The 25,876-nt window shown below is 40.5% G+C and overlaps 1 protein-coding gene across 1 annotated transcript in view; it reads left to right on the top strand.

Moving 5' to 3' along the window:
* tpo (thyroid peroxidase) overlaps positions 1-18,727 on the top strand; it is a 32,579-nt gene extending 13,852 nt beyond the window's left edge. The window contains exons 8-13 of the mRNA XM_074661394.1: positions 11,014-11,272; positions 13,065-13,235; positions 15,054-15,291; positions 15,434-15,642; positions 15,766-15,939; positions 18,439-18,727. Of these exons, the coding sequence (XP_074517495.1) occupies positions 11,014-11,272; positions 13,065-13,235; positions 15,054-15,291; positions 15,434-15,642; positions 15,766-15,939; positions 18,439-18,452 (1,065 nt within the window). The 3' untranslated portion in view covers positions 18,453-18,727. The remainder of the gene's footprint in view (positions 1-11,013; positions 11,273-13,064; positions 13,236-15,053; positions 15,292-15,433; positions 15,643-15,765; positions 15,940-18,438) is intronic.
* The last annotated feature ends 7,149 nt before the right edge of the window (positions 18,728-25,876 follow it).

Genomic DNA, 25,876 nt, shown 5'->3' with positions numbered 1-25,876 from the left:
TACAATCTCATTTATCCACATGGTAATACAGATATTTTGCTTTCTTGTCACATTGTCAAACAGTAACATCTAAATATCACGTTGTGTTGCTTTTATGATTGGATATGGCATAATTTACAAAGAGACAGCTGCTTTGTTTAAATGCACTTAAAGTGGAAGTAGGCAGAATGTTTTTGGCATAGTTGAGCAAAAATTCCATTACAACCTTTCAGCATATTGTAATTCAAGTATTCTGAGCGAAAACTGGTCTTCACCTCCTCATGGCTCTGTTTTCAGGCTTAAAAAATGTAGCCCTTGATGGGAGACTTTGGCCAATCACAGGTCATTTCAGAGAGAGCGCTCCTATTGGCTGTTCATTCAATGGAGGCAGCTGTCAATCACTCGCAAACTCCGTCAAACTAGGCAGCGCTAATCATATATGAATTCATATTCTGTTACTGTAATGCCTATTTCTTATGTAAAATGTTTCCAGAAACATCTTGTAGTGTACTGTTTAGCTGTAAAATTAGAAAGTTTGCTCCGACTGGTGGGCGGTGCTTTGTATTTCCTCAACTGATCTCAACATGGCGGCTGGGTCACAGACTTTCTCATTTTACAGCTAAACAGTACACTACAAGATGTTTCTGAAAACATTTGAAGTGAGAAATAGGCATTATGGTAAAAAAATCTGAATTCATATTTGATCAGCGCTTAATAGTTTGACCGTCTGATCGGAGTTTGCGAGTGATTGACAGCTGCTCATAGACGAAAAAGGCTCCAGCTTGGCTCTGATTGGTTGTTTTCCTCCAGTCTGTGAAATCTTGCAGATGCTATAAGGAGCACCGGAGGACACAGAGACACATGATTTCTTTCAGATTACCTGCACTACTGTCAGGATATAGCGACCCTTTTGTAAAAATAACTTTTTTTTTAATCATATTTGCTCCAATCTTTCCTACTGCTGCTTTAAATAGGTTACTGTAAGGAAACATTTTAGTCTATTAGTGCTTGTTTTGTACTTTATGTAAAAATTTCCACCTGAATAGCACTATGGGTCCACTTTCGTGTCAGCAAGAAGCTTTCTGTTATTATTTGAATCATTATCTATTTCCTGTGTATAAAAAGTCCTCCTGCCCAGTCAGAGAGGGAGGCAGGCAGGTGAAACTATTCATACTTTCTTTCCAACTGACTGTCCGTGGGCAGCCACTTGAAAACAGTGGGCGAATGTGTGCTCTACATGGCTTGCCGAAAAAAATGGAAAGGTCAGAAGCCATTTCAATACACAGTGAAAGCCTATTATTTGCAGGAAACAGGAAATAGATCAACTAACAGCATCTGGTTTCATTCTGACTTGCATTTCAACCTCAGTGCACAGCAGTCAAGGCTGTTGCTTATCCAGTGTGTTGTGTAGGGGGATGATATCATTATGTTTTATTTAGTTTTTAAGTGGTCTGGACACAGCATCAGGAGAATTGTAAAGAGCTTTAACAGTTTAAATCTGCTCTGTTTGGAGTGTTTCAGTCCATTAACTAAGAGACATACAAGACATACAAATGTTTTCGCAGGTTGAGTAGCACTCCCTTATGATGAGTAAACTGAATTAATGTTTAAAATTGGTGGAGTGCCCCCATTAGAAAGTTTGGTGTTTGACAGCTGATCATCAAATCTTGTTGTCACATAGTCCTGGCTTGAAACTACGAGTCTGTTTTATATTGTAGCTAAAATAAAGAGACTAGAAGGAAGGTTGACATCACTCTAAAAGATTTCCACTGTGTTCCACTTTATAAAATGGTTACCAGAAATGTAGAATATATAGGATTTGTAGTCAACGGGTTAAAATGTGTGTACATGCGTGTCATGCAAGTAATTACTACATGGGTGTGGCGGTGGAATAAGTATTCAGATCCTTTACTTAAATAAAAGTAACAATACAACAATCTAAAAATGCCATATTAAAAGCATCTACAAAATCCTACCTAACTAAAAGTAAAGAAGTGTTATTAAAGCTAGGGTTGCTAATGAATTGAAATACATCCCAACAGCAATCAATAAATTAAATACTCTGACAAAAAGAGAACAAAAATCCGGTATATGTGGCTCTCCCAGGACTGTAATAAGCCTGTTTCTCAAAATTATCAACCCAAGCTTTAAAGTTTGAAAAGTAAAAGTACTAAATATGCAGAAAGATTGCCCCAGAAACTGATATATTACTATATATCACATTCACATTATTAGATTGTTACTGATGCAGCATTTAACTTTTGTAGCCGCTCGAGGCAGTTTATTCCAGTGCTTCCCAACCCAGAGGTCGGGCCCCGCCAAAGGGTAACAAGATAAATGATCATTGAAAAAACTAAGTTCTGATACAGTACCTACATTTGTAATGACATTTTGGACTTTTCCCTGTTTTTATTTTTTTGTGAAATATAGAACATTTTCCCTCTTTGGCCAGAGGGGAAATCACTCTTTGTTGGAACAACTATCAACTCATCTGCGATGTAACAAACAGCCCTAACTAGACATGACATTTTTGTAAACTGAAGCTTCCAACTGAAGCAGCATACTATTACAGTAATATACTCAAGTAAAGTACAAGCACATCAAAATTTTACTTTAAAGTACAGTGTTACAACCCGGAGTGGGGTAGGGGTAAAGGAAGTAACATTTGAGCCGATGTTATCAGGCAATCACTTGTTTATTAATTAGTGATTGAAATTAAAGCAATATAACACATACAATGGATGGAATTAGTACAACTGAAAACGAGGGTTTAGGGGTGGCCGAAACGGAGGAAACAAAAAGGCACACACCCTAGCCCTGAACGAGCCTAACCAGCAGACAACTCAAACAACTGTTCTACTCACAGCAAAATATACTAAACACGAGTACCTCAAACTAGTTAACAGCTAATATTACAATCTAAAGTCCACTGACTCCAGTGGACTTATACACAGGTTCTAGTTAACAGTTTCCACACACACAGTCGAGAGGCACGGGGAACAGATCAAATGAAATCACTGCCCGCCTTGGTCTGGTCACAGCTGGCCTTTAATTATTTCCCCCTCGGCCCAGCCGGCTGGTGATTGGCTAATCACTTGTGTCGTGGCAGAGGCAGGACCACAAACGGCGGGAAACAAAGGGCATCCCCCTGAGAGCGTTCCGGAGGCGTGGCCCCGAAGGGAATCTCCAAGACGTGACGTCGTCTTGGAGCGACGGGACAGCTGGACGCACCAAGAGAAAAAGAACACAGGGAACAGCGCCGCACAGCAACATACAACAATACAATACTAACAATACCGAACGGTCACCTCGGCGACCGTAACACCCCCCCACATAAATACAAACCCACCGGAGTTGTCACAACCTCACATCCAACCAATACTCCTTACCCTCTGGACAAGGCGTCGGCCACAATATTTTCTGAACCCTTTTTATGTTTAATCACAAGGTTGCGTTCCTGTACCAGCAGGGCCCAGCGCATGAGCCGCTGGTTGTGGTTATACATCCGCGACAAGAACACGAGCGGATTGTGATCTGTGTAAATCACCAGGGGCAGAGTACAGGAACCGAGGTATACATCAAAGTGTTGCAACGACCACAACAACGCTAACGTCTCTTTCTCAATCGTGGAATAGTTGAACTGATGCTGGTTAAATTTTCTCGAAAAATAACTGACAGGGTGCTCTATCCCATCTGCATCCTCCTGCATTAACACAGCCCCTGCGCCCACGGCGCTTGCGTCTACCTCCAACTTAAAAGGTCGGGCAAAATCGGGGGCAGCGAGGACCGGCGCGTGACACAAAAGGGATTTTACACTTTCAAATGCACGCTGGCACTCCGGAGTCCATTTAAACTCTACCTTGGGACTCGTGAGACTAGTCAGTGGGTGGACCACGGCAGAAAAGTTCCTACAGAAGCTTCTGTAGTACCCTGCCATGCCGAGGAAACGCCGCAATGCACGTCGGGTGCTTAGAACGGGGAACTCGGCTATCGCACTAACTTTAGCCTCGATGGGCCGGACCTCACCCTGACCCACTTGACGACCCAAATACGTGACGGTGCCTTTCCCGAACTCACATTTGGCTAAGTTCAGTTTGAGAGAGGCCCGCGCAAGACGACTGAGCCCTTCAGTTAAGCTGAGCAAGTGTTCAGACCAGGAAGAAGAGTAAACCATCAGGTCATCGAGATATGCGTTGCAGTTGGCCACACCAGCCAGAACAGTGTTTACTAACCGCTGGAAAGTGGCAGGAGCGTTGCACATACCAAACGCCATGACAGTGTACTGAAGAAAGTGGTCTGGTGTTACAAAGGCGGAGATTTCTGACGCGCGCTTAGTCAGCGGCACCTGCCAGTAACCTTTAAGTAAATCCAATTTTGTGACAAATTTAGCAGTGCCTAAATTATCCACGCAATCCTCCATCCGCGGCAACGGATATGAGTCGGGTACGGTGACGGCGTTTACTTTACGAAAATCAGTAATGAACCTGGGTGAACCATCTGATTTAGCCTCCAGCAAACAGGGGGAGCTCCACGAACTAGTGCTGGGCTTGGCCAGGCCATTTTCCAACAGATATCTTACCTCTTTTTTCATCAGCTCTTTTAATCTGGTTAACACGATAAGAGTGCTGCTTAATTGATCGGGCATCTTTTACATCTATGTCATGTTCTAGTACCGTGGTACGAGTGGGAACATCACCAAAAAGACACGGATACTCAGCTACTAAGTTAACAATGTCCTGCTGCTGTTCTGCGTTCAGATGATTAAGCAGATGTGGTAACTCTTTCAGCATCTCTGAATTTGGTAACCGCGCACTGTGCTGTGAGGAGGGGCGTACAGCCAAGCCATCCTCGTCACCAGGACTTTTTTCGGCTACAATGAGCGCGGAGCAACCACTTACTGGAGAGGGGTCCTGTCTTGGGGAGCGAGTTTTCACGTCACGAGAGTGATAAATTTTTAACATGTTCACATGGCAAACACGAGTTTTGCGCTTTCGGTCAGGAGTATTTATCACGTAGTCTGTCTCACCAAGTTTCTTTTGGATACTATACGGTCCGGAAAAACGCGCAGAGAGGGAAGAGCCCGGAATGGGTAACAGAGCCAACACTTGGTCACCCACTTCAAAGTGTCTGGCAACAGCGGATCGGTCGAACTGTTTTTTCATCTCCACCTGGGAGCTGGCGAGTGCGTCTCTCGCCAAACTACGAGCGTGATGCAAACGGTCACGGAATCTACTTACGTAGTCAAGCACATTACTCTCCTCGGACAACTCAGCCACGAGGAATCTATCTTTCAGCACCTTTAAAGGGCCGCGAACGGCGTGCCCAAAAACAAGCTCCCCTGGGCTGAATCCTAGAGATTCCTGTACGGATTCACGGGCGGCAAACAACGCAAACGGAATACCCTCATCCCAGCTTTTGTCTGACTCCAGACAGTATTTACGCAGCATGGATTTCAAGGTCTGATGCCAACGCTCCAGCGCGCCCTGTGACTCTGGGTGGTAGGCACTGGAGATCACATGTTTTACCCCTAAGGACTGAAGAATCTGTCCGAAGAGCTTGGATTTAAAATTGGTGCCTTGATCAGTCTGTACTACTTTTGGTAGACCAAAGGTAGTGAAAAACTTGGTCAGCGCTTTAACTATGGAACTGGATGTTATTTGGCGCAGCGGCACTGCTTCAGGGAACCGAGTGGAGGCGCACATAATGGTAAGTAGATACTGATTACCTGACTTCGACTTCGGTAGTGGCCCAACACAGTCTACTATGACTCTCTCAAATGGTTCACCGATAGCAGGTATCGGGCGCAGCGGTGCCGGCGGGATGGTCTGGTTTGGCTTACCTGCTAATTGACAAACATGACAAGTGCGACAATGGTTAACGACCTCAGATTTTAACCCTGGCCAGAAGAAGTGTTTCAGAATGAGGTTGTACGTCTTGTTAACTCCCAAATGCCCAGCCCACGGGCTTTCGTGTGCTAGAGTTAAAACATGCCCACGATAACTAACAGGAACAACAATTTGGTGGATGACATTCCACTCCACTCCAGCAGTTATCGTGGGAGACCATTTACGCATGAGAATGTCATCGTCCACATAATACTAGGCATCAGGGTTACTGGATGCATCACTTACCGTGGCAGACAAACATTTCCTCAGGCTTTTGTCTGCCCTTTGAGCAGCGATGAGCCGCTCCCGAGTTACAGGCAGCCGGAGCTCAGGAGATGCGGTGCTAATATTTACCTGTTCTTTTACCTCCTTAGGAGGAGAATGGGACGTCACAATGGCGTCTAGTTCGGTCTCACCTGCAAGGACTTTCAACAGCACACTGTCGGTTAGATCAACATCATTACTCCTGTCACTCTCTGCAGCACGCTTCTGTTTTTGAGCGCGCGTAATTACGCACGACGGGAACAAAGCCAGCAGCTCCGACTCATCACTGTTAGCGGCGAGTCTTGGGCTGACAGAGAGTATCGGTGCCCTGTCTAACACCTCAAGCGTAGGCGTCACCTTACCCCCGGCAATGTCATTCCCCATTAACATTACGATGCCACGGATTGGCAACGCCGGGCAGACCGCTACCGGGAAGAAACCGCTTATTAATTTGGACTGCACATGCACCCGGTGCACTGGCCGCGGAACACAACCCATTTCGATTCCACTGAGCATCGTACTGTAGCCACACGCCGATTGCTCTGAAAATGGTAACGATTTTGCAATTATAACAGACTGGGAACCCCCGGTGTCGCGCAAAATCTGTATGGGACGCTGATCACCTGGCGCGCCGGTTAGCGACACTAAGCCCTCCATAATAAACGGCCTGAAGCAGGGATCAGGACTATCATCATCACACGGGTCTGTGGGATTTCCAATACGCCCTGATTTAATTAAGCCGATGCCTTTAGGCTGGCGCACAGCCGGAGACGGCTGCTGCTCCTCCTTACGTTTCAATAACAAACAATTTGCAATGACGTGTCCGGCCTTGTGGCAGTAGTAACACTCCCTCTCCTCTCTGCGCACGAGAGGAGCTCTGCTAGGACCTCTATCAACAGAGGCAGCGGGAACGAAACGAGGCCTGTCAGAAAAAGAGGACGAAGTGAACGTAACCTTGTGTGTAAGCATATACTCATCCGCCATAACAGCTGCAGCAGACAGAGTGTTTACTTTCTGCTCATTCAAATGCACAACCATGCGCTCAGGCAAACAATTTTTAAACTCTTCCAACAACATTAACTCACGAAGGGCAGAAAAATCATTACATTCCTTAGCGGAACACCATTTGTCAAAGAGACTTCCCTTATCCCTCGCAAACTCCACATAAGTTTGGGTGGCGGACTTTTTCTGGGCTCTAAATTTTTGCCTATAAGCCTCTGGCACCAATTCATAGGCGCGCAGAATGGCGGCTTTCACAGTGTCATAATCTTTACTAGCCTCAAGAGGGAGCGCTGCTACTACCTCTTGGGCTTTACCAGATAACCTACATTGTAGTAGTAGGGACCACATCTCAACAGGCCATTTAAGAGCCAGCGCAATGCGCTCAAAGGCGCTAAAGTAACAGTCCACTTCGGTTTCTCGGAACTGTGGGACTAAAGTGATGTTTTTACTAATGTCAAAAGCTCTTGGTGAATAACTAGCGAGCATTGAGGGTGAGCCAGCTGACGCAGAAGCTGCCTCTGCCGTAAGAGTTTCCCTCTGTAAATCAATCTCCATCTGACGTAACCTTACGTCTTTATCTGCCTCTATCTCCAGTTTTTTAACTTGCAGGCGGAAGTCAAGCTCTGCCTGACGTTCCTGCGCATGAGTCTGAGCCTCGAGGTGGAGACGAGCAAGGCGTACTTTTAAACGTGCCTCGTCTCGAGATCCTGCAGAACCAGGCGATAGGGGATCGTATCGAGGGAGAGTAACCGGCGTCTTAACCCGGCCCTCCGCCTCGAAGGCAATACCCGGGGCTGGTTTCGGCTCTCGCTCAGCCACAGTACTGGGAGTTCCACCCTCAGCCAGAGCGACTTCCTCCTGCATACTGGACTCTGCAGGCGCCAACATCTCAATCACCCTCAGCTCAACAAGTTTATTCACCACTAACTGCTTTAGTTCTTTCTTAATTAGCTGCCTCGATGCCGAGAAACCGAAGTGGCTGGCTATGCTTAACAGGTCGTCCTTTCTACACAGCGCAAGTTGATCACGGGTGGGGGTTTGAAGAAAACGCTCTAAATTGAACGCCATAGCACCCCCGGTGCAAACAATCAATTAATTAATTTAAACAAGAAATTCTCGGGAATAATTAATATCCCGGGACGAGCCCCCATTTATGTTACAACCCGGAGTGGGGTAGGGGTAAAGGAAGTAACATTTGAGCCGATGTTATCAGGCAATCACTTGTTTATTAATTAGTGATTGAAATTAAAGCAATATAACACATACAATGGATGGAATTAGTACAACTGAAAACGAGGGTTTAGGGGTGGCCGAAACGGAGGAAACAAAAAGGCACACACCCTAGCCCTGAACGAGCCTAACCAGCAGACAACTCAAACAACTGTTCTACTCACAGCAAAATATACTAAACACGAGTACCTCAAACTAGTTAACAGCTAATATTACAATCTAAAGTCCACTGACTCCAGTGGACTTATACACAGGTTCTAGTTAACAGTTTCCACACACAGTCGAGAGGCACGGGGAACAGATCAAATGAAATCACTGCCCGCCTTGGTCTGGTCACAGCTGGCCTTTAATTATTTCCCCCTCGGCCCAGCCGGCTGGTGATTGGCTAATCACTTGTGTCGTGGCAGAGGCAGGACCACAAACGGCGGGAAACAAAGGGCATCCCCCTGAGAGCGTTCCGGAGGCGTGGCCCCGAAGGGAATCTCCAAGACTTGACATCGTCTTGGAGCGACGGGACAGCTGGACGCACCAAGAGAAAAAGAACACAGGGAACAGCGCCGCACAGCAACATACCACAATACAATACTAACAATACCGAACGGTCACCTCGGCGACCGTAACAACAGCGTGTAGGATTTGGCGGCATCTAGTGGTGTTCAGTACCCCTCCACTCATTCATCCCTTTCCAAGACTGCGGTAACGTGAGCCGCTGAGTGCAAAACCGTGGTAACCCCTTTTGCATCACTCAGAGGCCATCCTTACCATAATAACACTACTTCAGGAGCAACGGAAGTCAGACATCGGCTGGCGGTACCACGGTTTTGCATTCTGCGAATCACGTTATCGCAGTTTCACAAGCGTGTCGGAGAACTACAGTGGCCTTCAGGTAACGTAAAACACGAAAGGCTTTCTATAGAGCCAGTGTTTGGTTTGTCCGTTCTGGGCTACTGTAGAAACATGGTGGAGCAACATGGCGGACTCTGTGAAGAGGACCCGCTCCCTATTTAGATATGAAGGACTCATTGTAAGCTAACGAAAACACAATGATGCTTAGTTTCAGGTGATTATTCACTAATGAAAACATAGTTATTAGGGCTGTCAAAGTAACGTATTAACGCAATTTGCGATTTTTAGGTTGTAGCTGGCTCACTTTTAAAGCTAAAGTGAAGATATTGGTATCAAATGAAACTAGAAAAACCTACGGAATCCATTGCTACCATGTCATACTAGCTTGTCGCGAAGGAGGCTAAATAATGCTCCAAATTTGCTCTTAATTTTGGTAAAGAAAAAACGTATTGGCCATTTTCAAAGGAATCCCTTGACCTCTGACCTCCTTTATGATAAATGCAGTACCTGTGAGGGTTTCTGCATAATAGTTGTCATTGTTTTGTGTTATTAATCGATTTCCAGTAATAAATATATACACACATTTGCATAAAGGAAGCATATCTGCCCCACTCCCAGGTTGATAAGAGTATTAAATACTTGACAAATCTCCCTTTAAGGTACATTTTGAACAGATAAAAACGGTGCAATTAATTTGAGATCAACCCCAATTAACTATGGACAATCATGGGATTAATCACGATTAAATATTGTAATCGATAGTTATGAATATTATATTCCATTTCTGCTCATAGATCCCCTCAAAATGTTACACACTGTTCCTTTAAGTACAGTATTTGAGTAAATGCACTTTGCTACTCTCCACCACTGCATGGATGACTGTTCCCCTAACTTTAAGTCGTGAAGAGAAAGACTGCTCATCTCAGAAAGACTGACGTTGCAGCCTGGTGACTGCTCCTCAAATGGGACCAGGATTATCTCCAGGACTGTGGTTTAGGACTGAGTCAGTCTAAGCTGTGTTTTCTTGTCACAGTTGATATGTTGTGGCTCAGCTTCGGTTTATGCAGAATGCTGCTTGCATTCCACTAATACATAATAAACTCACATTAGAGTATTATATTTTAATGTGAGTGTTTTTCAATTGTTAAGTGTAAAGGTTGAAGTCAGCCCTCAAACCCTTTTTTAGAAACTCTTGCTCTTCAGTGAGTCGATTCAGCTAATGAAGTTAAATTATCCAGTCTACGCCATCATTCTTGCCTTAACAAGTTCATCTTAAACAGACTGTCTTTACACTAAAGGCAGATGTTGTTACATTAGTATCATCGATGCAACAAAAAAGTTAAACGTCGATGGTTCCAATGCTCCGTTTTGCATCGAAAACGAGGAAGCCACATGTGATCCCTCTAATGTGTGTCTGTGTGAGTGCATGCATGGGTATGCATTTGTGTGATATGTGTTAAGATTCAGGTGGTGAACTGAGGCCTTTATAAATAGTGATGAGGACAGATGAAATTCTCTGCGGTTAACTGTGAGGGAACAAATGTGCAATCATTTGTCCGAGCTCGGGATATTACTGAAACACTCATCTCACTGGAAGACCTATGGGAATTCCTTTTAGCTCGATGCATACACATATATCGTTAATAATTTCCAAGTGTCCAAATATGTCGTCGTAATCTCTTACGTTCTTATTCAATCTCTTGTGGCTTCGTGGCATGCTTGTGACGCACGTAATCCTTACATTTGAGATTTTCTTTCATGACTATCTAAGAGATTCTTTTTGCTCCTTCTCTTTTCTGACTCCCAGATCATAACCATGAGAGATTACGTTCCAAAAATCATCGGCCAGGAGGCTTTTGATCATTACATCGGACCCTATGGGGGATATGATCCCACCACAGACCCCTCAGCCTCCAATGTGTTTGCCACCGCTGCATTCAGGTTCGGCCACGCCACCATCCCTCCGATCCTCTCGAGACTGAACGAGAGCTTCCAGAAGCATGAGCACTTCCCCCACTTGAGACTGTTCAACACATTCTTCAGTCCATGGAGAATAGTCAAAGAAGGTCAGTACACTCTTATGGAGCTGCCTATTGGAACTAATAATGTCTCCTGCAAGCACACTAAACAATACTCTATTTAGGTCAGCTTCAGCATGACTTTGTTCGGTATGAATGTCTGTCTTGGTGTAATAATTACTTGCATGCAATTCAAGAGACTCCTGTATGTTAGACCACTGAATAGACATCTATAGTTATCTAGAGAATGAAAACTGTGTGTCATATATCTAGTACATGACATATCCAGTGTGCCCCTATAGTCCCAGGAGACTCGTTGCACAAGGTGCAATAATCCATTTGACACACTGCAGGGAACTTTTCCATTAAATATCAATTCATTACTTATTCATTACTTATTTCATACTTATGTGTTAGATAGTACTTCTTGTTCTTCTGTCATATACAGGAGATGCACAGTTAAAGGCGTACTTATAGCTAACAAATCAAAAGCAAACTTTGGTATTTTTCAATTTTATTTCTCGTTTTTGTAACCAAACCACTCGCCACCTCTGCTGCAGAGATGCAGCAAAACAACTTATATTGTGGCTATCAATGCAAACATCTAAAAGCTTCCCAAATAACCCTCCACCTCCAGCAAGTTTCTTGCTTATTGTTATTTCACTGAAGGATGTTTGAGGTTCACTGTGCAAAATGATGTAGCTTACTGTATGTGCAGAATTTAGTAGTATAGTATATCTATTTAATGCATTAACGGAACTTGCGAGGGTTGTAGCAGGCTCAGTTTTAAAGCTAGAGTGGATGTCATACTATAGTTTGTTGTAAAGGAGGTTAGATAACGCTCCAAACTTGGAAAAACATGGCATGGCCATTTTCAAAGGGGTCCCTTGAGCTCTGACCTCAAGGTATGTGAATGAAAATGGGTTCTATGGGTACCCACGAGTCTCCCCTTTACAGACATGGCCGTTTTATGATAATCACATGCAGTTTGGGGCAAGTCAGCATAGTCATAGTCAGTCAAGTCAGCATATTTTATGCTAAATGCAGTACCTGTGAGGGTTTCTGGACAATATTGTAATTTTTTTGTGTTATTAATTGATTTCCAATAATAAATATATACGTACATTTGCATAAAGCAAGCATATTGGTAAGCCTTTTAAAAACTTGATAAATCTCCCTTTAAGGTACATTTTGAACAGATTAGAAATGTGCGATTAATTTGCGATTAATCATGATTAACTATGAACAATCATGTGATTAATTGCAATGAAATATTTTAATTGATTGACTGCCCTAATAGTATTTTTTAACACCATTTAACCGTTTTTTTTGCCAACCTCCAGTGGCTGAAGTTTTTACCTTGCTGTAAAGATACAGAGGGATGTGTTCAGTAACCGTACCACCGAGCACAAGTCTATTCCTTTTATGAAACTGTGTGTTGTTATGATAAACAGAGTATTCATCCCCAACAGTCCATTCATCCCGTTTGCTCAAATAAAATTGTTTGGACACCGGTGAGCCCAGGGGAAGCAGAAAATCCAAGCTTAGGAGTGATATACAAACCTGTTTTTTGAACAGTATAAAGAAAGCAAACCATTCAGAAAAAAATTTACTCACCTCAACCATATATATATATATAGTATTCAGTTTTCCCTGTCTGCTTGGGATAAGGGATTACAGGCAAAGTAAAGGTGAGCATTCTGTTAAATTATTAAATGTTAACAGGAATCTTGTTATGCTATCTTGTTTTGTGCACTAGAGTATTCCTGCATCCGACAGAAATAAACCTGTGTCTTATATTGACTACGAAAAAAATAAGCAATGCTGTTTTCGTGTCTAGGTGGAATTGAACCAACCCTGAGAGGTGCATTGGGAACTGCAGCATCAGCTATTAGCGCAAACATGCTGTTGACAGAGGAGTTAACGGACAGGCTGATCATTTTTAAAGAGCCACAGTTCATGGACCTGGCTTCACTGAACCTGCAGAGAGGACGAGATCATGCTCTCCCAGGTAAGTGCTGGGCTGAGTCAGTGCTATGCAGATAAGCCTGACAAATCAGAGTGACAATCAACAATCAATTCCCTGTTTAATCCTAAAAGTTTAAAAAACAGTTCCCTTGTTCTTTCCTTTGTCAACTCACTCAAACCTGATGTAGGCAGAATGTTTTTGGCATCAAAATTCCATAATAACCTTTCATTATATTGTAATTCAATGTAGGCACCAGGTTTTGACAAGGAAGAAGAATGCATTGAATAAAAAAATAAGTTATCCATGATTCTGCTGCATCGATATTGATGAGCCACTTTTAAGGACATTTCGCTTGTCATGTCACACATTTTAAGCTTTTCGCGTGCCATTTAACGTTGTTCTCATTCCCAACTCGTCACATACGGACGCAGGGTCGCATTAAATACGTGGTTAACGTTGTGAATTCAAACAAAACTACTTGGTTATGTTTAGGCAACAAAAATACTTGATTAGGTTTAGGAAAAGATCATGGTTTGAGTTAAAATAAGGACGTTTGTACGTAAATTAAGTTCTGTATATAACTTAAGAAGTCAACGCTTGACTTTTGATTTCACACAGGACATGAATAGCGGTCTCCTGAGTGAAAGTTATTTGTTTGTTTGGCCCGTCCATCCACCTCATCGTCCTCCCTATGCAGACTTTCCCGTCACCTGACTTCCGGAACACTTGCTCTGAGCGTGAAATGACACGCAAAAAACAAAAAATGAGTAGTAATAACACGCGAAATTGCTTAAGAAATTGCCGTGTTATTCATACGCCATTTGGTGAGACCAGGCTGCTGTGCTAGCCAAGAATTAGTCCAGCACATAATCCTCTCTGAAAACAACTTGTCGTTTGAATGCTTATTTTATTATATATTTTATTCTAGTCATTTGTACAGGTTAAAGAAACGAGATATAGCGTGTTAATTAGTGAACTTTAGAGGTTCTGGTAGGAAGTTTGTCACCTTTGGATAGTTAGCTAACTGTTTTCCCCTGTTTCCAGCTAAGTTAAGCTAACCCTTTATTAACTCTAGAGATATGAGAGTTGTATCAATATTCTAGTTTAACTGTCAACAAGAAAGAAAAATGCAAATGAGCATACTGTTAAAGGGACTATTTGTAACCTTCAGAAATGCTTGTTAACAAGCGACACCTGTGGCTGTGAAATCAACGAAAGTCAGCGTCGAGCTCGCGCTTGCTCGCTCTAAATATACCTGAACGAGCATCGTTCAAAACAGTGAGACGACACACGTCAGCTAAAAGCACAATATAACTCTATATTTCACCTGCTTGGCAGTAACGATAGCTGACCAGACCAAGGTCTCTCCATGAACATGATTTAGATCTGATCCTAGTGTTGGCTTTTCCTGCCTCAGCCTGGGCTCTGCAGCGTGTCTCCCTGCTCTCTCCGCCCGCAGCCGGAGAGAGCAGAGGAGACACCGGCACCCGGTCAGTAACGAGACGATAACGTGTCTCTCTGTAGAGCTCCGTCACTTCACAAGACACGGGAAACCTCTGTTGGTCTGGAGGAGCTGCAGCATTTATTTCTGCACAAACGTCCACTGTACATTCACTAGATATTCTCAGAGCTACTAACTCTTCTGCAGTGTGTAGTGAGCGCGTTCACGTCTATAGGTGCAGCGAGCTGAGCGAGAAAGACGCGCTGTCTGAGTGAAGGCAAGCAGGCAGAGGAGGAGAGGCAGCGGCCACACGCGAACGCACATATGCAAGCGCGCATGTGTCCCGACCCGGTACATTTATACGCTTAAAAAGTACAAACAGTCCCTTTAAATTATATTGTTCTGAAATTACTTTTCAGGATACAATGATTGGAGAGCCTTCTGTGGACTGGAGCGTATTAACACACTGGATGGTTTCCAAGAGGTTATGAGGAACTCAAGGGTTGCAGAGAAGATAGCCCAAATCTACAAACATCCTGACAATATTGACGTATGGCTGGGAGGGCTGGTTGAATACTTGTTGCCGGGCTCAAGAACTGGTCCCCTCTTTGCTTGCCTGATCGGAAAGCAGATGAAAGCACTTCGTGATGGCGATAGGTACTTTCATATTTGCTTGATTTATGTATCAATATTATGTACCTCACCTTGGACCACAATGGCACGATTTAAAGTAAATGTCTTGGTCCAACTTTGAAGACTTTATTTAGTTATTGAAATGTTTGATTTGAAATTTTTTCAGGTTTTGGTGGGAGGCTGAAGGTATGTTCAGCCAGCAACAGAGGGCTGAGCTTTTAAAAGGTTCTCTGTCTCGGATCATCTGTGACAACAGCGACATAAGAGAAGTCCCTCCTGATTCTTTCAAGTTCGGGAACTACCCTTACGATTACGTCCCTTGTGATCATATGCCATCAATTAATTTGGAAGCTTGGAGAGAGGAGAAGAGCCGAGGTGGGCTTGAGAAACTGTCGGGCTATAGTCCTGATCCTGATATTTGAAAAATCATCCAAATTCCTTTGAGTTTTATTGTTCCTCTACACATTAACATGAAAAACATTTATCTCTCAATTCCAGATGTGGAACAGTGTGGCACTCCAAGAAAGATAAAGAACGGGGATTTTATTTTGTCCTCTACAAATGGCAAACTGGTCGCTCTGTACTCCTGTTACCATGGTTTCAAGTTAAAGGGTGCCGCTGCAATAGTTTGTGAGGGAAATCGATGGAGTGATCAACCCCCACAATGTACAGGTACGTGAACTATTTTTGCCATGGATTTGTTTCATGACATTTGTTTGTGATGACTATTTCATGTTGTCTATGTGGACTAGTTTAACATTAAAAGGGAGATTCCACTGTCAGCTGTTAATATATGTATTATCCTGATTGTATGAACTGCTGCATATTGAACCATACACATGGTACACATTATAAACCACAGACATCACCCAGCATATACTGTATCTATCCTTGGACATGCAGTACTGTAGTGCTCTTGTCTGACTGGAGCTTTACTGCTATCTGCTGGTACTAATGGAGAAATGGTCCAATAGGAAATATATTGGGGATAGGGTTGATTTATGATTTGAACCATCTGCCAGTGAGTCAGAGTCTGCATTTTTTAAGTCCCACCTGCAGCATTTGAATGCCACTCATTTACTATGTAGACAACAGGTTGTGAATGAGTTTAACCACCTGTCAAGCAGCCATTTATATCAGAGTATTCTATAAATCCCTGCAGAGATGTGGGTCTTTGTTGAGTTTGGTAATATATCACAGTGAACAGAATTTGTGAAAGTTTGATCATTGAGTGACATTGCAGTTAGGAACAGGGACTGATTTGAAAACTTTTTCTCAGTGGTGTGTTCGGGTGTTTGCGGGAATGTGGAAAAATTACATTCATCAATCAATATCAAAACCTAAGCACTGCATTCACTAAAGAGACATATTTCATATTTTTGACCAAACAACTTGTAATTTTAAGAAAATGTTTCCAAAATTATTTCACATATTTCTGAGAACACCTTCCTATAATTCTGCAGAAAAAATATGTTTCTATGAAATTTAACTTCATGTTATATTTCAATGATAGCCTAATGATAAGAAAAGGAAAAGCAAGCAATTTCGATTGCTTGCTTTGATGAGCTTGTACTTACCCCTTGGTCTAAGGCATTGTTATTGATGACTGATTGTCATTGATGTCACTGAGAAATATAGGCAGATCTTTAATATCTCAGCGATGATTGGGTATCTGAAGTCACTCAAATTGTTGCTGCTTTTGATCTACTTGAGATTGCTCAGTTTATTCCGGTAGATAATTATACAACAAACACCATCAATGGCTCCAAGTTGATTTCCTGTTGAACTGTTGCTATTATCAACAGCTGGCATGAAGTTAACTTGGATCCAAGGGCTTCCTCAGCAACACCAACCATCGAATGGGTCAATAATGAACACCATTTTGACAGATCACTTATCACTGATAATTAAATTATTCTTTTCTCAAAATTACAAGATATTTTATCTCACAACGTTGAGTGAGAAAATTCTCATATCTCTCATAATTCAGTGTAAGGTTTCTCTCAATTATGAGATGCTAAGTCAGTCATGAAAGTCACCAACAATGTACTGTGTATAGCAGGTTTCACTATTCTGCTGTTACTGAATCTCCCCACACACAGGGTTATACGATGCAATAAATCAAACGACAGCGAACATCTTAATGCGTGGCACCAGCACATTCTCATCCCAACTCATCATATAGCTACTTGGCATTCACACTGGAATTTTCCCCCTAAACATTCTGAACGTCACATTCGGAACATCATGTGCATGCTTCATACAAAGCATTCAGTTGTTTAGCTGTGATTTGTTTGCTCCACCCTTTGTAATGTACACCTGCAATCCTCACTTTTCTTTGACAGAGAGACAAAGGAGATAGGAGAGAGTTGAGCTCTATCTTACTGCCTTGGCGTCACTTTTCGGTCGCAGTAAACGTCCTTAATGTTGAATTAAACAAAAACACTTGCTTAGGTTTAGTTCAAGTTTAGTTTATTGATCACATACACATTGACATGGCAGTGAGATTCTTTGTTCCTGTTTGGTACTCTCTCATCCCTGTATAATAGACAATCGATCTCTCAATCAATTGAATAACAATAATAGGCAACAAAAACACTATAGATATAGCTTTAGGAAAAAACTACATGGTTGGGCTTAAAAGTACTACAATTGCACAGTGAAAATTAACGTTGGGAACACAGGACATGCACGAACAGCTGATTTTAACGTGACGCACAGGACACAAACAGCGGCCTTTTGGATGAAAGCCTTGTGTTTGTTGGACCCACCCACCTTGCCAATGGGTGCCTTGTGTGATGGTATTTAACGCCTCGCTATTTGGCGCCCTGGGAATGAGAACGGGCTGGTGAGACCCAGGGACGAAATGTTGTCCGATAGGGTGACTGTGGCCTAATATGTTTCTTTGACATGGCAGTGGGACAGTAGAAAAATAATCTCTTTTTATACAGTATTATATCCCTCTATATTGTGAGTGTATATCACTAGAACTTCAGAATCCAGTATGTCAAGATGTGTTAAGAGACAGGACAACATCATGTATTTTCCACTTTACTGAAGTAAGTTGGGTGTTGCCATTACAAAAGGACCTGCCAGTCTTTGTGAGGGAGAGGTATGAGACATGTCTGTGGTATGGCATGGTTGACTGCTATGTTGTTTTTGTTTTCACAGGGAATCATCACTAGGTTGTTCCAGCGGATCCAGAAATGCTTCATAGTTTTAAAACCAAGCTCAGGGAAATATTGCTATTCTTGCTCTTTTTTTCTCTACAATTTATGATTTTCTTGATTAATGGTAATGTTTTTTGAAAAATGTAATGAGACTTTAATTTTTTTAATTTTAAATCAAACTTATTTTAATGAAGATGATGATTTTATTTAACTGGTGATAATCTGTAACCTCTTTGACATTTGGTAGACCTTTATATTATCAATAATTGCAGCAAGTTGAATTTTGTTCAATAAAGATATATACACTAAACGAATGAGTCATATGTGCCACCTGTTACTGAATACGCACAAAGTAGAAAGTTGTTGAGAACATGATTGACTTCCTCTCTGCCTTGCAGTGTAACCTGAGAGCCAGTTAACAAAAACAGTGTGTATGTTGTTGGGCAGTACATGTGATGGATGCTTATTCAAATTACACTAGAACATCGAGGAGCCCTGGGAATTAAACTGAGAAATAAGTCACTAACAAAAACACATTCCTGCAAATTAGATCAGTAAAAGATTTAAAATTTTGTTTTGGGGGCAGTTAAGTTTTGTTTCTCGTTTGCTCACTCTCTAATTGGCATACTTTCTGTATCTTTATCTTGCTTTTTCTCTAGACTAGTCAGGAGACTGTCTAATTAGATGACATTATAAGAAATCCCATCCTTAAACTGGTACCAGCAACATCAAGAGCTGTGCAAACTAAGATTACCAGTATCTGCAAACCATTCGAGTCAAAATACCATTTGTGTTTCTGCATGCACCAGACAAATACTTTACTTTTAGTCCCTATAAAGTAGTATAAGGGCCATCTTAGCGTGCTTTCACGTCTTTAGTTTGGTTTGTTTGCATTGTTGCTTTTTAGTTCTGGTCTGGTTCCTGTTCACTCTGACTTTTACCAAGTGGAGTAAACATGATATCATATGGACTGAAAGGCAATTCATTGATTGGACAGTTTGGGAAATTGTCATCCTGCATCATCAGAACATCACTATAAATTGATGTGACTCCAGTGTTAATTTTAAAACAAATCAATACATACTGTATGTAAAAGGCACAACCACTTATTACTTTTCCAAACAATTTGGGTCAGTGGTTTTGATCAGTTTGCATTTATGCACAATGCACGAATACGTCAAATTGTTAAGGTCAGAAATGTACTCAAGTGAATACATTTGTTACTGCTTGACTTCATGCAGATGAACATTGTGGAATAATGATGAAAAATTATAATGGAAATGTCATGATTTAATTGTGAGTGGTGACGTAAAAATTTTGCAGAGCCAAACCATTTGGCAGGTCAGGTTATACGCCTATAGCATCTTTTTCTAAATAGATAAAGCCATTTTTCTCCAATTTAGAATACCTGTACACCTATTTATAGCTAAAATGCTTTTTGAGGCATTCAATTAATCATTCATTTATTATGTAAATTGGTGGAAGAAGTACTTAATTAAAAGTAGGGTAAAAGTCCTGCATTCAAATTTTTACTTGAGTAAAAGAACAGAAGTATTATCAGCAAAATTAACTTTAAGTATAAAGAAGAATAATACAAAAAATACCCCAGTTTATATTATTATACATACTACGGTATTGGATTATTACTGTTGACGCATTACCATGTAGGTTTTAATGTTAGAAATGGTTGACCTCGAGCAAATTTTCATCTATAACAATGCTTCATATTTTGTAAGATATGTTTTGTATTAAAACTTTGGAAAGAAAGTGTTGAAGTAACTGGTAACTATACAGTAGCTGTGAGATTTAATGTAATGAATTAAAAGTACAGTATTGTCTTCAGAAATGTATTGGAGTAAAAGTATAAAGTAGCATAAAACAGAATTACTCAGGTTATTACAAGAACTTGAGTAAATAATTCCACCACTGGTAATGATGGTGCACTCATTATGTAATTAGGATACATGAATGTTGAAAAAAATAAAATAAATCATGACATTTTAGCTTTCAATAATTCAATAAAACAGGAGTCCTTTAAAGTAATACTCTGCCTATGTATCTTTCAGTATCAAACAGTTGCTCTGTTTAGGCTTCCCAAAGAATAGCAGCTGTGTTCAGCTTACACTAACATCAATTACAATTGTTTCTAATGGCGATGAGTTTTACTTGGTGGAATAAAATACAAAAGCATCCAGCGAAACTTAAATCACACATAATCAACATTGCTAATTCACTTTGCCCATTTGTAGACCTCTAAACAAGCATTGTTTTACTTGATGTACCTCCAGAGTTACAGACAAATGTTAAGAAGAAGAAGAAGAAGGCATGCTTTCCAACAGGCCTTATACACATGCATTACGGAGAGATGTCAGAGCAAGGGAGGTGCCTCATAGGCCAGCGCTTCAAGCAGTTCGGGGTTCGATGAGGTGTGACCTACATGAAACCTGCCTTGGCGCTTGGTGCTCTCCGAGTGCACTTCTAGTTTCTATGAGTGGGACACCCTGTTTCTTTTGTTCCTCATTAATGTCAGGAACATTCTGGTCTGACTGCAGTTTTTATCTCGGGGTGTGTCAGATACACCATCAAGCAGGTGGTGCCATAGGGGATTATCAAACGGTGTATTCAGTGTTGACTGGCTGGTTGACATTCTCTTCATGTACTCAGCTGAAACTCTGAATCTTACATGTTTTGTTTTTCATGAACTAGTGTCATGGCATAACCTCCACATGCAGTGGCACAGGGCCAAATAGTGTGACTAAAACTTGTGTTAGTGTCTTCCAACATATAGACAGGGAGTGTCTTTTTTCTTAAAAAACAATAATATAGCTTAAATAAAGTGGAAATATGTTCCTTCTGTTCTGACCCATCTCTCAATCGCAAATCAGAAATGTGATGATTGATATTGCTAGTATTTACCTAAGTTAGTTAAGAGTTATAAACATGCAGCAAGACACCAAAACTCATCATTCTGGTTGTGCCAGCTGTGTCACATGAGAAACATGGCCTTGTGGCAGGTTTCTTTCTTCAGAACTGCTCTGTAGGCAAGAATACACAATTAGCTGAATGAATGAATCACTAAAGAAAAAGTTGAAGCCCAGTGAGAACAGGGCAGGGTAAGGGCCTGTCAATTCAATTCATTACCTTTCAGTTAAGAGGTTGTTTTTTTAACTAGAGAATTATGTCATGTGTGTGGGATCCTTTTAACACTATGGCATGATTAAGGTGTGACTGAACCTTAAGCAACAAGTCCGCAGCAAAACAGTAACAGAACTGCAGTGTTCGTTTAGTGTCTACATTTATTAGCCAGCCACTGTGCACTCAGAAGCATTTTAACAGTAATATAGCCCAAGACACAATGTGTGCACAAATATGTGTAGGTTGAAAGACACTAGACTGGAAACTTAAGAAATAGTGGCAGTTGTTCATGTAAACCATTTGTGAAGTGCAAGCCAATGTAGACAGCTGCACTAATAAAAAATGTAGTATTTGAACAAATGAGCTGAAGTACTTGGTCTGTCAGAGGGAAAAGGTCTAAAAGATTTTTATTTTATTTATTTATCAGTTTATTTGAAAGGGACAATACATAGACATTGTTACACTTAATTAAAGTGCAACCGATACAACGTATATAGGACTTCTAGCCATAGCTAATTTGCAGTCCATGTCCTTGGTTAGGCTTTTAAGAAAAAGAAAATAAATTAAAAAAATACAGAATAGCACATCATACATAAAATTACATAATACAACATCATACATTACAATCAATTTACATATGTAAGTTCCCAATCAATAATCAGTGATCACAGGTTTGGTTTAGTTTCAGCCAGTGTTTCACCTTTTCATTAAACGTTTTCAGATAAGGTTGTATTTTTATTTCCGTTGGTAGGGCGTTCCAGAAATGTGCTCCTTTTACTTAAAAAGATGACTGACTGAAGGTTGTTTTGCGCTGTGCCACTCTGCAGTTACCATGCGTTGATCCCCTGGTTGCAATTCTATTGGTATTCATTTTTGTGACATATGGACAAAGTCCAGCTGGGGCGAGATTGTTCACACATTTAAAAATCAATTTGATAAAAGAAAACTTGATAAAACTATCAAAACTGAGCAGCTTATCCTTTTTCAGAATTATACAGTGGTGCCATTTCATTTGTTTTTGATCCATTATTTTCAGAGCTGGTTTATATAGCAATGCAACAGGTTGGACAGTTGACTGTGAAGCTAACACAGTAACACAATAAGACAAGTGTGTGGTGCAAGGCCCAAAACAGTGGCCCACATTGCTGATGTGGTAGGCTTTGTGTTTATCCAAGTATAAAATGGAGTGGCAGGTGTTCACACTGGCATTTTCCTCATTAACATTCTGAACATCACATTCTGCACGTCATGTGCATGCTTCATACATACATGAAATTCAGCTATGATTTCTTTGCTCCACCCTATGTACTATACACCTGCGATCCTCACTTTTCTCTGACAGAGAGACAAAGGCGATAGGAGAGAGGTGAGCTTAATTTGTTGTACATCATTCTATGTTGAATCTTACTGTCTTTTTATTGTTTAAGCATTGGTAAAATTGTTTGTTCCAAGAAACTTGAATGAAAGATAATAAATATATAAATATATAAATATATATATATATATATATATATATATATATATATATATATTTATATAAATATTTATATAAAATGCCAAGGGATGCACCTGCTTCTGACTATTATTATTTTCCTTTTCCCTTGTATTCTTCTTCTTCTAAAATGCCAGTTAAATAAATTGAAGATCACTTAAGGTGTACAAAATTAAAAGGTGAGCAGAACAGCGTTCTCACGATGGGTGGCCCCAGAACGTCAGCGCAAGTTCTGCTACTGTCAGCTGTCGGGGTTGGTAAGTGTCCCCCTCTTTTATTTTGCACTATATCAACATTTTGATCACTTTTTTGCCAGTACAGATGATAAATATTTAAATTACAAATGTTTTTTTTTTTCATTCCCTCAGTCTGTATATCAACGCTGGTCTCTGCAATCGTAAGTCAATTTGCTTTGATTGTAGCACTATAAATGTTATACTCAGTTTCACATCTGTACAAAATACTGAATGAATATGCTTTACTTTTGTATTTCAGTCAAATACTACTTCAGGTAAGGAGAAACCTGTCTTTCTCCAACTTAATCTTTAATTTTGAAATTAATTATGTCCTTATAGTGTAATGACACTGTTCAAATTCTATGTAATCATTTATATTTTAATATTTGTAGTGCCAGGTTCGGTGACATCTGAAAACAGGTCAGTATGCAAATTAATAATAAAACTGTTATTTAACATTTAACCTAACACATTCACTCACCAATTTTCATCAGGAATATCATTTCAATAATAATTTCCATAATGTTCAATGTAATGTTCATTTTTGTTTCACCATTTTATTTTGTTCTTAAAGCAATGCAAGCGATGGTTTCCAGGAAACGTACCATGCAGTAAATCTTCGAAATGCCAGGAACATAGTGAGTCTTTCAGAATTCACATTAGTAGTAATTTCAAAAAGCCTAATGTAGCCAATGATGTGTGTAACTTAAGTCACCACCAAGCAATGGTGGTAAATTACACCCTCTTGTGTTCACATGCCAACATTAACCCATGCCCATCCCAAATACTGTACAGCTCCTATCAATGGTTGCAACTTTGTTTTATAACAGGGCAACAATGAGTCTGGATTCAATATCCTGGATACATTTGGAGACCTGGAAAGTCTAAGCCTGGGTAATCAGAGTGACCCAAGATTCGTCAGACTGTGGTTCACTATAAAGATGGCTCCTCTTTTGCCCTATGTCGACGAAAACTTCCTGATCAAGCTCAGCAGTCAGAACTTCAGCTGCAGTTCTTTCCAAGAATTGTAAGTGAATTTTAATCCATTTTACTGATGCATGCAGATGAATGCTGAAGTCTAACTGTTATTAAATTAACTTAATTGTTGTCAATGTAGGTAAAATAATGAATCGTTGCAGAAATATGTAAATATTTTATGTATGTTGTTAAATGATAAACATGCTGACAAGAGTTAAACATGCTGGAAATATAATTTTACCTTTTTAGATCATCTCTGATAAATGGAATTTTAACAGTGTCTGGTAAAAATGCTTGTGGATGCATTATTCTATTGTGGAAGAATAAAGAAATAGTATGAGGGTGCATTTATGCAAAATATACACTTGTTTTAAGGCTGCCTGGCAGATTTTATATCAATGTCCCCTCCAACTTTTAAATGCACATGCAAAAATGAGAGAAGGCCACCTTGCAAGCAATCACAAAAATGACATGTAAATTGCAACTCCTCTCTGTTTGAAAAATGTGTTTGGGACGGAATGCGTCAAAAGCCTTAGTTCATCTCATACTCACTGTACTCTTGTTTTTTCAACATGTTATTTTGTACTTGTACAAAATAATGACACTTGTGAAACCCATCAAAGAAGGAGGTGCAGTGTAGCACATCTGGTAAAATGGCATTTTTTTAAATGAAGGTTGATGATGAGTTCAGCAGTGTGCAGAAATGAAGAAAGTCCTGTAGATATTTAATTGAAAAAAAGAGTGCACATTAGCATATTAGCTTGCCCATGTTACCACAAATTATGACAAATAAACTAGCACAACAAATACATAAATTAAAAAAATCATCATGGATCAAAACAACAAAAATGCATCAAAGGTCACAGTGCTGAATTTGTGTGGTTAACGAAAAAGTCTGATGAACGAAATTATTTTCTTGGAAAGATGCGTCTTATTTTTCCTGACTGATGACTCATGATTAAAAATGTTGTTGTTGTAAGAAAAACATTGATGAAAATGTATTTTCAAGGATTGAGGCTATGAGCGATGAACTGAGGACATCTCAAAGAATTGATGGAAAACTAATCTACACGCACTTCATTCATGCCTACCTATCAAGAAAGGACTTACCAGGTAAGTCCAGGAAAAAGGACAAGAATATGTGCTAAATGGGACAGAGATAATTAATCAAGTGGTATTTAATGAATGACACAAACTAAGAACAATCAGAATTGAATGCAAATTAAATACTACTATGACCATATACCACTCATAATTCACCTCGTTGGCATACAAACATTTTTTTGAACTCTTTAATCTTATGGCTACATCTTTATCCTATTAAATAATTCACAGAGCCTGGATGCACACAAAATGTGAATGGAAGTGCAAAATGGCTGAAAAGAAATCTTGGAGATTTTTCAATCTTTGCAAGTCTTGAGGATCTTCAAAAAATTAACTACGATTTCTCTGCAGTGAGTAATACATTAATCTATGAATTCACAATATCAATATATATATATGTAATACCAGATATTGACGTTTGTATTTCCTTCTCTGAAAATAATGATGTATGAGTGAAAACAAAATAATTTCATGTTGTCACCAGAAAAAGGTTC

The sequence above is a fragment of the Sebastes fasciatus genome, chromosome 15, assembly GCF_043250625.1.
Source record: "Sebastes fasciatus isolate fSebFas1 chromosome 15, fSebFas1.pri, whole genome shotgun sequence".
NCBI lineage: Eukaryota > Metazoa > Chordata > Actinopteri > Perciformes > Sebastidae > Sebastes > Sebastes fasciatus.
The sequence above is the reverse complement of the archived record's forward strand: the minus strand, read 5'-3'. Positions and strand labels throughout refer to the sequence as shown.